This window comes from Mastacembelus armatus, chromosome 5 (assembly GCF_900324485.2).
Source record: "Mastacembelus armatus chromosome 5, fMasArm1.2, whole genome shotgun sequence".
Classification (NCBI taxonomy): Eukaryota; Metazoa; Chordata; class Actinopteri; order Synbranchiformes; family Mastacembelidae; genus Mastacembelus; species Mastacembelus armatus.
This window is the reverse complement of record NC_046637.1, coordinates 24820947-24833056: the sequence shown is the minus strand read 5'-3', so window position 1 is coordinate 24833056 and position 12110 is coordinate 24820947. Positions and strand designations below refer to the sequence as shown.

The 12110-nt window shown below is 38.4% G+C and overlaps 3 protein-coding genes across 4 annotated transcripts in view; all 3 read left to right on the top strand.

Moving 5' to 3' along the window:
* LOC113130678 (arf-GAP with coiled-coil, ANK repeat and PH domain-containing protein 3-like) overlaps positions 1 to 2079 on the top strand; it is a 50825-nt gene extending 48746 nt beyond the window's left edge. For both annotated transcript variants that reach the window (XM_026307483.2, XM_026307482.2), the window contains exons 25-26: positions 382 to 431; positions 1285 to 2079. In XM_026307483.2, coding sequence (XP_026163268.1) covers positions 382 to 431; positions 1285 to 1353 — 119 coding nt within the window. In that variant the 3' untranslated portion in view covers positions 1354 to 2079. The remainder of the gene's footprint in view (positions 1 to 381; positions 432 to 1284) is intronic.
* Positions 2080 to 2503: 424 nt separating this feature from the next.
* Positions 2504 to 7987, top strand: ube2j2 (ubiquitin-conjugating enzyme E2, J2 (UBC6 homolog, yeast)). Its single transcript, XM_026308051.1, has 7 exons — positions 2504 to 2647; positions 3778 to 3908; positions 5407 to 5447; positions 5529 to 5631; positions 5765 to 5903; positions 5981 to 6061; positions 6159 to 7987. The coding sequence occupies exons 2-7, from the start codon at positions 3778 to 3780 to the stop codon at positions 6447 to 6449; spliced, it is 786 nt and encodes a 261-aa protein (XP_026163836.1). The 5' UTR covers positions 2504 to 2647; the 3' UTR covers positions 6450 to 7987.
* Positions 7988 to 8585: 598 nt separating this feature from the next.
* On the top strand, positions 8586 to 9827 carry LOC113130765 (RING finger protein 224-like). Its single transcript, XM_026307606.1, has 3 exons — positions 8586 to 8715; positions 8878 to 9251; positions 9398 to 9827. Exons 2-3 carry the CDS (start codon positions 8938 to 8940, stop codon positions 9486 to 9488), a joined length of 405 nt encoding a protein of 134 aa, XP_026163391.1. The 5' UTR covers positions 8586 to 8715; positions 8878 to 8937; the 3' UTR covers positions 9489 to 9827.
* The last annotated feature ends 2283 nt before the right edge of the window (positions 9828 to 12110 follow it).

Genomic DNA, 12110 nt, shown 5'->3' with positions numbered 1-12110 from the left:
AATCTGGCCTGATGTGTCTTTGGGTCTATAACAAATGTTTGGGTAGCACTTGGCTTATTCAAAGCAATAAAATGGTTGCCTTAATGAAAACAAATAGGTATAACTGAGATGGAAACATAGACACCTGTGGGGGTATCCACTGTGTCAGCACACTATTTGGGAAAACTTTTAAAAACTAGTGGTTTATTGGTATTAAATAGTGCTTCAGTTTCTAGCCCGCAGCAGTGATACTGTGCCTTGAATAATTCAGTGTCTCCAGTGTGTACAGCATTTTTATGGTCTCAAAAGCATTGTTACCTCACCTTACACTGAATTCAAACACCACATGTCCACTGGAAGAAATAAACAATAACTGACCTATCATTGCTTCTGTTACCACAGGGGTTGCCACAGGGAGCAGGAGAGTTAAATCCAAGGATGTTCGGGATAGAGTGAGTGAAGCATTCTGGGTCGTCTTATTAGGGGACTAGTCATGATCTCTGCTCTGGTGGTTGTGGGTGATCTTTATGGTGTCTTGGTCTGTCAATCTTTCTGTCACAGACACAATTTCTCTGGGGAAACATTTGGAACCATCTCAATGTTGCACTGCATGATGCATTTGGAAGTACACAGAAATTGTCTGTGTCCTAAGAAGATGTCCTATGACTAAGCTATAATGCTGCTTTTGTATACATTTGGAAAGGTCTAGTTATACTCTCAAAATGTTCAAACATCCAAACCATAGTACGCCAGAGCAAATGGGTAAGTAGATTACACTTCATAGTGAAGTACAGGAATTTACTTGGTTGTGATTTAAATATGTGCAAGAGAAGAAATGGATCTCTGGAAGATGCAGGAAAGGATGCTCACTACTCTCACCACTCTACTGCCTAGAAAAGTAATCTTTTCAAAATGTGCATAAAATAGAATTTATCTCACATCTTCACAGAATTGATTAATTTGTATAAACAAATTATGTTTTATAGAAGAATGAATTATTATAGTATCCTCTTAGAACAGATGACTATGTACCACTGAGCTAGACTGAGGAGCTTCAGTCTTGAGGCTATGCTTTGGGGGCTTCGCTCTTTCAGGGTTTCATAAAGCAGGGGTTTATGTTTTCCTGAGCATGAAATGTGGCTCAGTAAGTCTGCAGTTGTTTTATTGCCTTAATGTCATGTCATTAAAGATGTTTTGCTGTGATAATGATGTTAAAGGAAAGCAAACACCAACAAATTGGTCATTGTACATACAGTACCCTGCATTGAGGGAAGCCCCACTTGACTCCAGCATTCCCTATTGCAGGTGACATCGCCTGTGCTGATATCTTTCGCGAGTTTTCTCTCCTCGCGTCTCTCCAGCCCGAGAAGTTGAGGAGAAGAAGCGTACAGTTCAGCTGCAGCAAGAAGCCATAGTGACCACTGCTGGGGAGTGCTTCTTCAGGCTGCTTGTCAGTCACTTCAAGCTACATGCCATTAAAATAGACACTGGATGCTTTGGAGTGAGTGCTGCAGGAAGAGGCAAATGGTGAAATACTGCAGGTGCTAGTTAAATCTGTTTCCTAGCAGGCTTGTCATTTTTCTGAATTGCACTAGTAAATGTATAGTTCAAAAGTTCCTTTGCACAAGTCTTACATGACATTATTTGTTAATGGCAATGAATTATCAGCAGTTCTCTGAGCATGTCAAAATATCTGCAGACAGAGAGTTTTTCACTTAGACACATAACATACAGTGGGAGTGGGCTGACAGGAGATATTTTATATTTATAAAGAATCTTCAGAATTGAATCATCAGCAGAGCTTGAGACTTTTACTCTCGGCTCAGTGAGCTCCCAAATGCTGAATCTTACATTTACCATAATGTAACACAAACATATTTTGTTTGATTCTCCTTGCTTGGTAAATCTATGCCACCCAAAATTTGCTATCTCCAGGCTGCAGCGACTAGAAAGCTTTACGCAAGAGTTTCCACAGTCTAAAGCTCTCTGAAATAAGTAAACTAAACTTGATGTAATATCAGTGACATGCACCTTTTAATGTTTTGTATAATTTCGGATCGTCAGCTGTATCTAAATCTCTGAATAAATGATTTTGAAGCAGTTTTGCAGTTAATTGCATACAGAAAAGACATAGGTCAAAATGCACCATAGAATGTTTTGTACATGTTTTATGTTTTTATTTTCTTTTAAACTTTGGTTCCCAACTAAAGCAACAAGAAATTTTATGGAACAGGAGGACATGCTTCTTGAAGAAAAGCTGCAGAAAAGGTCCCTGGAACAGGAACAGACACAGATGACTATAATGTGTCTTAGTAATTAATAAACTTCAAATGTAAGTGTGTGTATTTAGTATTTTTAAGTATTTAAGTAGCATTTATGTATTTTTGTCATTATGTGAGGTTACTGTAGTCATTTGACATTGTTTGGCCGTTCAAAGATTTTTGTAATTAGACATGTCAACCAGTGGCACTAATGAGCTTCCTCGGTAATCTTTGAACCACTATAACGTGAGCGAAGAAGAAAACCGGAAATGTCATTCTCCTGCTGCTGGCGAAGCTAAAGCTACGTTGGTGTCCTCGTCTTATCGCTCTGGGGTTTGACAACAGAAACAGCAGCTTTATTTCGTGTCCAGCCACGAATACCTGTATTCAGTGGGGTCTCTGGAGAGGTATGTCGTTACTACACACTCAGTCGTTTGTAAATGCAGCTTTCGTTAGTCACGAAACTGTTCATGCTAACGCTAGGTAGCTAAACATATCCGTGGCCTGGACTAACTGTTAGCTCGGACTAGCTTTACCCGGGTTAGCCTACCGTGCTGGACTCTATCGATACGCTGTGATCAATACGCGATGTCAGACACGTATGATGTAGGTTTGCACCTTGAAGCTCAGCACTGTTTGGAAGTAATTGTCTGGTGTCTGTCTAAGCTACCGACCTGTTTAGTTAGCCGCAGCTGTAGCTAATATTAGCCTCGGCTAACAGAAGTTTGGGTCAGGATGAGGAAGTGGTGCTGTCGTAGTTTGGACTCGGGTCATCAGCACTGACCCACATGTCAGCAGTCAGACACACGACAGGAGGTCAGTCCTGCGGTTTGACAGGGAACCTACTCAGAGGGCTCAAGTGGAAAATTAGTTCAAAGCTGTGAAACCTATAATAAAATAAAGTTAGAGAACCACTAACAGTAGTACTGTGTGTTTTTAGGTTTAAAATTGACACGACGTAGAAGCACAACGGAATATTTAAAAATTAAACACGAGGTAATGTTATATTATGGGACGGCGAGATAAACATATGTGACACAGTGTCACATCTCCACCAGCAGCAGTACCAATCAACTACAATCAAAGCTGAAGTTTTTGAACATAGTACTTTTATTTTTTTTTACCTGTTTTTAGCTGCTCAGCCAATGTGAGACTATTGGCACAATCATGGTTCATTTCCACAATATGAATGTTTCTAAAATCATTCATCTGTCATATGCTGTGTTTACTTACTGCGTTTTGAAATTTGACAGTGTATCATGGACAAATGAGAGGACGCATGTGTGAAGCATGAATGAAGGATGTGTGTTTGACACATAGCATTATAGGAGTAGTATAATACAGTTCAAAACAGCTGTAAAAACTGATGAACCACTGAGGTCTCATAAAGCAGAACAATTCCAGAGTGGACATTTACACAGTAAATGGACACAATTTGACTTAATAAGTGAAGGAAAATATCCTGATATTAATAAAGTTCAAGAGTAAAGATAATACATTTCAGTATCTCCCTTATTCATGTACTCCAAATCTTTAGATGAACAACAACGGGAATAAGAGAGCTCCAACCACAGCCACTCAGCGACTTAAGCAGGATTACCTCAGGATAAAGAAAGACCCCGTGCCTTATATCTGCGCAGAACCTCTTCCCTCCAACATCCTAGAATGGTAAGTTGTTCTGGCAAGACACGTGGCCATCAAGGGACTATGCTGCATTTTAGGGCTCTGACTTTGACCTTTGTGTTTATGGTGAAATTTAAACATCTGCCAGTTCTGACACTTTGTCACTAACTATCTTTGTGTATTTTAAAACATGAAATAAGTATTTGGTTAATAAAAAATAGTGCAAAAAGATTTACACTGTAACAAACTGTCTTACTGGTTTAAAACGGTGGTTCCCAATGTGGGACCTTTTTTTTTTTTGTTATTGTCTGCTTCTGGTTAAAATTTTGCTTTACACACATTGCCAACTTATGACTAGTGAAACTTAGCACTGCACAATTTCAGCCTTCTATGCACGTGTTTGTTGATGCACATTGCCAGCAGCACTGAATAATGACTTAAGAAAATTCACTAGAGCACTATCAGCTGTATACACAGTCTATTCAGGGGAGTGTAGTTCACGTGAAAACAGGTGTAAACTGCAACAGGATTAGTCAGACTGGTGTTGTTTGTTTTGGTTTTTTATCTGTAGAGTTAATTCAAGGTCTGAAGGTTATCGGAATAAATAAAACCAAAACTCCTCGGCTAATTATTAATGATAAAACTTGTGAACACTATCTGAATTGGCAATTGGATGTTGGAGAGCACATATATTGCCTAACAGCCAGTACAGTACCGGGAAATGATCACTGTGTCACAACACTTTGTTTGGGCAAAGTTTTGGTTTCTGTTGTGATTTTTCCTCACACCTGTTCATTTATATATTTGTTCAAATATTAGCTATACCTTAATTATACCCATGCATTCATAGCTTACATTGCTTTTGTTTATTACAGATGTGTTTTCTGTAACACTGGTATAGGTGTATTTGCAAAAGATGACAGCTCAGCTGAGACGTGGTATTTACTTTTTCGGGGCTGAGAATGTCACAAAGTATCTGTTGTTATATTTAAATATATATAGCACCTCAAAAGTTATTGTCACCATTTGCCATTTACCACCCCCCATTAGATGTTGACTTAATCATTTCTCCTTATTTTAATATGCCTTTAATCCTTGTCCATGCCTTGTGGATAGATGGCTGATATACTTTTTGTAATCTGAAAACATAAAGGTTCTGGTATTGCTGCAATTATATTTAGATTGGCTATGATTAGTTGCTATTTTTATAATCAACTAGTTGTATGTGTTTTCAAGCAAAGCTGCCAAAAAAATGTGTTCTACGTTCTTGAATGTTAGGATTCACCGCTTATACTCAACATTATAATAAATTAAATACCACGTTTTGGACTGTCTGCCAAACAGAATAGGATAATTGATGACGTGGCCTATTCTAGGATACTGTACTGAATTATTTTATAGTTTGTTTTTTTTTTTTTTATAGACTAAATGATTCTTTGAGAAAATAACCACAATGACATGCTTAAAAATACTTGAGGCAATGAAATTGCAGAAGTTACATAACAGTTTGTCTGGATAACAGAAGTCTCCCTGTCTCCTCTAGGCACTATGTCGTTAGAGGTCCTGAGAAAACTCCATACGAAGGTGAGAACTACTGACATACACATGTTGCTCAAGTCCATTCTTGTTGAGATCTGCTGGGTTATTTATTTCTTTGTTTTTCAGGAGGGTATTATCATGGAAAACTCATATTCCCTCGAGAGTTTCCTTTTAAACCACCAAGTATCTATATGATAACGCCAAATGGGAGGTTCAAGTGTAATACAAGGTAAGAATGAGGTATTTTACTTTTGATTAAGAAACTGGGATTTTAAGATTTTATTACAATTACATTGATCTTTGTTTCTGAACTTGTTTTCCATTTTGAACCTGTTTTGTAACATTGCCTATTTCCTCCACAGATTATGTTTGTCCATCACAGACTTCCATCCAGACACGTGGAACCCTGCGTGGTCTGTCTCCACAATCCTCACAGGTCTGCTCAGCTTCATGGTAGAGAAAGGACCTACCCTTGGGAGCATCGAGACCTCTGACTACACAGTGAGTCCAAACAAAATACAAATGGTTATATAAAGCAGAACAAAGACCCTTGTATAACAAATATGCATTTATTTCAGAAAAGACAACTCTCAGCCCAAAGCTTGGCCTTCAACCTCAAGGATAAAGTGTTCTGTGACCTGTTTCCTGATGTAGTTGATGTGAGTATAAGGTCATCTCTAACTTACAGCTTTTCTTCTTTGCTCTTTTTCCTGTTGTTGATATTTATCACTCCCATTTCTTTCCCCACCTCCAAAGGAGATGAAGCAAAAACAGAAAGCCCAGGAAGAGTTAAGCACCCGCACTCAACCCCTCCCCTTACCTGATGTAGTGCCAGATGGTGACCCGCAACACGCTCACTATGGCCTCCCTGCCCTCAATGGAGGCCCCATCCCTCTCGCAGGTGCCAACCCCGCCCCTGGCCTGCAGCAGGCCAATCGCAACCATGGACTTCTAGGCGGGGCTCTAGCCAACCTGTTTGTGATTGTAGGCTTTGCAGCGTTTGCCTACACAGTCAAGTATGTGCTGAGGAGCATAGCCCAGGAGTGAGAGGAGTGGGTGTTGTAGGGCAGCGCTCCCCCCTGCAGTTGAGCCAGCTAGTGGACTCCACATTCTACAAACACACTATGTGGGGGAGTGATGCTCAGTCCGGAGTTAACCCCTCCACAACCACCACCACCACGGACTTTGGAAGATGGAAACTCAAAGCCAACCCACCCAGCAAGGATTGAGAGGAGGTGGGGGAGTGGATGGGAGTGGGATTAGAGGGGCTTATTAAAACGGTTGTAATCCACTCTGTGCTTCAGTGATTTTTGTCGGTCGTAGGAACAAACTTGGCTCATGGGTTGTGGAAGAGCATAGAACTGAGGACATGTACAAACAGGCCACAGTTTGTTGCAGCATGTTGAAGGGTTGGTCACAACAAAAGAGGTGAAATAAAATACCTATCTGCTCTCTTACATTGTCATGAAGATTACTGGTAAAAAGCTGCTTTTTTTTTTTTTTTTTTTTAAATGATTTAAAAGCAAAGTTGATCATTCTCAAAGCAGGTCCCCAACATCACTCCCTCAGACCAGTTTTTTAGTTTTCCCTGACATTAGAGAGACTCCTCAGGGTGTGTACAAAAATTCAAGAGAAGAGAAATGCCACTAGGAACAGCTTTGTGGTTATTTTTGTTGAAGCATTTTCAAATTAAAGAACAATGGCAGCATTGGAATTTGTTTGCCTGTAAATGCGATGGCTTCCTAACTAATTATTCTGCAGCCCCAGTGCAAGAACTGGTTTCTCTACTTTTAACGTCATTACACAGATATACTATGGTTCATATCGTTCCTATAGCTGTATCTGGATTAAGGAGGAAATATAAGTAAAAGGCAATTTTCTTTTGCCTTAAAGTGTGTATCTCAGTGTTAGGGTCCATCAGAACCTAGACCCTATGATGTAGTAGGGAGAAAGATAAAGTGTCTTTGTATGTTAATAAAAATGTGACTCCATATGTTCTCTGCAGTCAACCCATGAGCCAAGTGGTGAACCCAAAGTCTGCACAGAACTATGTAGAGACCAGTACTTTTTTAAATTGGCTTAGCTGACCAGTATAGCACCATTCTATATAGGTCCAAATAAGGAGACACATGAAGAGAACCAATGTTTTATTTCTGTACGTTATTTTCTTTTTGATATGTTTTCTTTCCTTTGTGTTTTTATTCTTTATTTATAGAAACAGCCTCACCTTGTCTGTCATGGTTCAGACAAAATGTGGATCATTTGCTAAGACAGGCCGTGGGCACAGGCTTACATAATTTGCTGATAATTTCCTGTTGTGTGTTGCATATAGTAAAAATGGTTCTACTGTGTATCTAATGTTTGAAGAGAATTAGTGTCTGAAAGCAGGTGATTTGCTTTTCTATTGCTCTTCTTTTTTGGCACCATCTTAAAAGAAAGACCAACTGATGATGATGGGAGTGCGTTTGTGTGATTAATACAGCAAATGCTCCAATTTCCATGCTTCAGTTTATCTGGTGTGACACTGTATGTTTTCATAGTAAATGCAAATAAATTACCCTGTGGGACAGGGCATTTTAGAAAACGTTTCTTTCATCTGCTTCTGTTGAGTAACACGCCGCACACTGTGCATCTTCTGTGAATCTGTTTGCTTTGATAGTTCTACTGTCAGGAAGAGCAAACATTTGTCCAGCATTCAGTGGAAAAACATAAAAGGTGAAAACTGATCATGAGATGATTCAACTTTCTACCCACTCTAGTTGCGATTCATTCATGTTTCAAATGTTTCTCTTCATCGAGACCAATGTACATTATTTCAAACATTGGAACAAAGATTCCAACAAAACTGGATTTTTTTTTGTATATAAATAGAAATAAGTATATATTTATACTTATAAATGAAATTTGAAAGTTTAATTGACAGGTTAACATCAGTGAATCTTGGACACCCGTATGATGTGCTGCTAATATACTCACCATGCTGACAGGAGTCACAGTAATCTGATAATCAGTGTTACTTCAGTGGTCATAATGTTATATTTTAACTTTAAACAATTAGCATGTTAATATTTAACAGCCGTAATCTCTTAGCGATATAGCAAAACAGGTTGTGGAAGATGTGGGTGTGCTTACGTGCACAGGCTTCCACAGAAAATTGTTTACCTGCAGAGCCGCTTCTTTGGAAGTGAATTCAAGAAGAATCACGTGCAGCAGCTGTTTAAAGAGGCAGCAGAACAGTGAACTATCAGAGTAAAGCTCACTCTACCCAGCAGAAGCTTTAAGTTTACAGCAGGGGCCTCTGTCTATCCAGCATGTAAGTATTACGCATACAGTATTAAGTTTAACATTAAAAATATTATAGTAGTAATGGTAATTTTATATTTTTAATGTTTAAGCAAAGTATTTATTTCATTTTTCCAGTACTGAATATTTGATTTGATGTCCTTTATTCAATTACTTTTGTCGTGTTCTGCAGATTGTCCCTCAGTCAAAGACTACACTCCTCTCTGCTCTGTGCTCCATCCACTCCGTCACTATGTGCATCGACGATAAGCTCCAGTGTATCGTGTGCTGCTACGAGTATTCCCGCAGCTCCCGAGTCCCACGGGTCCTCCACTGCAAGCACACCTTTTGTGCCATCTGCCTGGAGAGACTGTCCAAGCTGCAGGGTGCTATCTGTACCATCACCTGCCCTCTGTGCCGCTGGATTACCTGCACTGATGCCAGCCTGCCCCTGCCTGGAGTCCTGTGGATCAACACAGAGATCTGGGACCAGATTGTCAAGGAACCGCAGAAGGATGAGCTAGTGAAGGATCTGATTGATGCAAAAAACCTCTTCAAGTCAAACCTGTAAGTATATGTCTTTCAAAGCTGTGTCTCTGGTGCAGTTTTTATTCTGGTTGATTCTACTGAGTGTAAATTTTAGCAGCATGGTTTGATTCTCATTCCAACAAATCTCACTTTTTTTTTTTTCTTTCTTTTTTTTTTTTTTAAAGCCCTGTTCCAAGACACTCCGGTTTCATGTCAACAATGCACAAACTATTCACCTGTGTGTCGCTACAAGGACAGGAAATGGGCAGCTGCTGAGAGTTAAAGAGCAGAAGGATACAACTCTTTTTTTTATGATGTTTAAGTTGGCAGGGCTGACGAATGCAGCAGTTTTCATGAACAAACTTGCAGGTAATAGACAAACATCTCAGGTCAGGCTGTAAGGATCAGGTCTGAACAGTGGTGGTTGTTTACGCTCCATGTCAAAGTGATTTGGAAAAGAATGCACTGAGCGTGCATTACAGCATCTAACGTTTTTTTTTCAAATTCTTTTAGTAAAAAAATCCTAAACTTAAGTTGAGTATAGAAGCTGCCAAAGGCTCCTGTGAGAGCTCCAGACCCATTAAACAGCCTGACAGCCGTGCTCAGCTATGATCCCGGGGGCACATGTGACTGCTGAAGTCTTAGCAGCTTTATATACGTTCTTTTGTATATAACATAGCTTATGTAGGGTGATACATGTGATACATGGACTCGAAGTCAACATGTTTTGATCTGTGAATTATGAAATTCTGTGTAGTTTTTTGAACAAGAAAAATATCAAATCAGTTCTATATTTCAGGATTTGTATTCTTTGACTTTTTGTAACATGAAGGATCCAGATTTAACTGTATTTTTATTTATTTGTATAAAAAAAAAATAAAAACTTTGTCTGTCATACAGACAAGTTGTTGAAAACTATTCATGAGTGTCTAGTGTTTCTTGAGTAAAACAGTAGTTCATTCAGATGAAAGATACTTATACACACTAACACTACACATTTATATTATTTATTTTGAAAGACTTAAGAATGAATAGCAGATCAAAATGGAGACCTATTGTTTTTGAAATTGCAGAAAATGTCAACTTCAATATTGTTTTCACTTCAGAGATGAGATTAATCTGCAGGGCATAAAACTATTTGCCCAAAGACAGCTCTCACTGTGTATGAGTATGTGCAACCACATACTCGGCACGATTCAAATAGTTTAGCTTGAAGTGTGTTGGTGTTAATATAGATAGTTAAACCACTGTATTATTATTGTTACGTAAAATGGATTAGATAAATTGAAAATACTAATACTACATTTTTGGACTATGTGTGTCTGTGTGTCATATTTAAGCTTTAAGGTTACATCAAAGACTTTCTGTGGTCTAGTTTTGCATAAAATTACAGCATGTAATGTTTTTCAAATTCTTCTAGTTAAAAAAGTCCAAAACTTATGTTGAGGTGCAGAAGTGCTGTCAAAGGCCCCTGTGACCCAGACTTATTAAACAGCCTGACGGCCATACACAAAGCTTTGTTCCTCGGTTCATCTATGACTGCTGAAGTTTTAATTGTGCTTATAAATTTCCATACCTGTAGAAAAATGATTTTTTTAAAAACTATAACTGAACATACAGAACATGTGCCTGTCTTTTTAATATTATTATAAATGCACTTTTTAAAGATACTATGGCCCTCCTATCTGACCGCTTTCCTTTTAAAGGAAAAGTAGAAAAACTTGAAAAAACAAAACAGTTATTTATCAGTGAACCTCAGACATCAACAGGAGGATTAATAAATTAAAAGCCGGCTGCTTGCATTGAACACATGGCTGTCCAAGGCCTGTGAGATAAGGAGTGCATTTCATTCTTAATTTCAATTTGTTTTGGCAACGTGGTGCCTGTTCAAGGGAAAGGGCCCATACCTGAGCAGAAGTGGAGTGAGACATTGCACTCATTCTGTAATTTTATTTCAAGGTCATTTTCTACTATTTGCTGTTTATTTTGATTTTTGCATATACACTTTTAACTTGTCTTTTATTTCTGTAAAGCACTTTAAATTACTGTGTATGAATTGTGCAATATAAATAAACTTGCCTTTTTGAAATTTGAAGTATGTTAGTTTATTAATTTATTTTTTTTAAATTTACATAAAAGCTCATTTATTTTATTTTCAATTAAGTATTTGATGAGACATCTTTTTATAAAATAGTTACATGCTTTATGCAGGATTTGGATTCCTTGAACTGATATTGAAGAAAATAGTGGTGGTATAGTGTGCCACTTAATTTTTATTAAAACATAATTATTAGGGTTATGCTTTTTGTAATTTGTAAAGCATAATTTAGAAATGGTTGAAGTCACATCACAAAACTCTCAACCTTTTTGGTTGAGAGTTTGAATCCTGTTCAACTCTCGGCTCTTTCTGTGTGGAGTTTGCATATTGTCCTCGTGTGTGTGGGTTTTCTCTACAGTACAGAGACATGTAGGTTGGGGCTTAGCTAATTGGTGACTGAGCTGCCTCTAGGTGTGTGTGTGTGTGTTTTTCTGTCTCTACATGTCAAACCTGTAATAGACCGGTGGTTTGGTCAGGTTGTACCTGCCTCTCAGTCAGTGTCAGCCACCCATGACCGTTAAGGATCAGTGATATAGATGGAAGCAATTTTGTCTCTATTCTGCCCCCTTGTGGCTAATCCTTTAACTCAAGCAAGGATGTAAAATGTACCAACCATGCAGCTTCTTTACAATTTCCATTTGTTGTAACTACACAGGGAGCATGGTCTATATTCCCACATTAAAAGTGCAGTAAAATGTGTAAATATATCAAGAATGTGGTAAAACTGGTATTTTGCGTTTCGCCTTTAATGATATTGACACATTCATAGCCAAATACTCAACCAAAGAAAGCACAAACAA

Excerpts from the sequence above, each read along its gene's own strand:
- ube2j2 (XM_026308051.1), top strand. The coding sequence starts at position 3,778 with ATGAACAACAACGGGAATAAGAGAGCTCCAACCACAGCCACTCAGCGA. Across the intron at positions 3,909-5,406 it reads CCCTCCAACATCCTAGAATG|GCACTATGTCGTTAGAGGTC; the intron begins GTAAGTTGTTCT and ends TGTCTCCTCTAG. Across the intron at positions 5,448-5,528 it reads TGAGAAAACTCCATACGAAG|GAGGGTATTATCATGGAAAA; the intron begins GTGAGAACTACT and ends TTTGTTTTTCAG.
- LOC113130765 (XM_026307606.1), top strand. The coding sequence starts at position 8,938 with ATGTGCATCGACGATAAGCTCCAGTGTATCGTGTGCTGCTACGAGTAT. Across the intron at positions 9,252-9,397 it reads AACCTCTTCAAGTCAAACCT|CCCTGTTCCAAGACACTCCG; the intron begins GTAAGTATATGT and ends TTTTTTTTAAAG.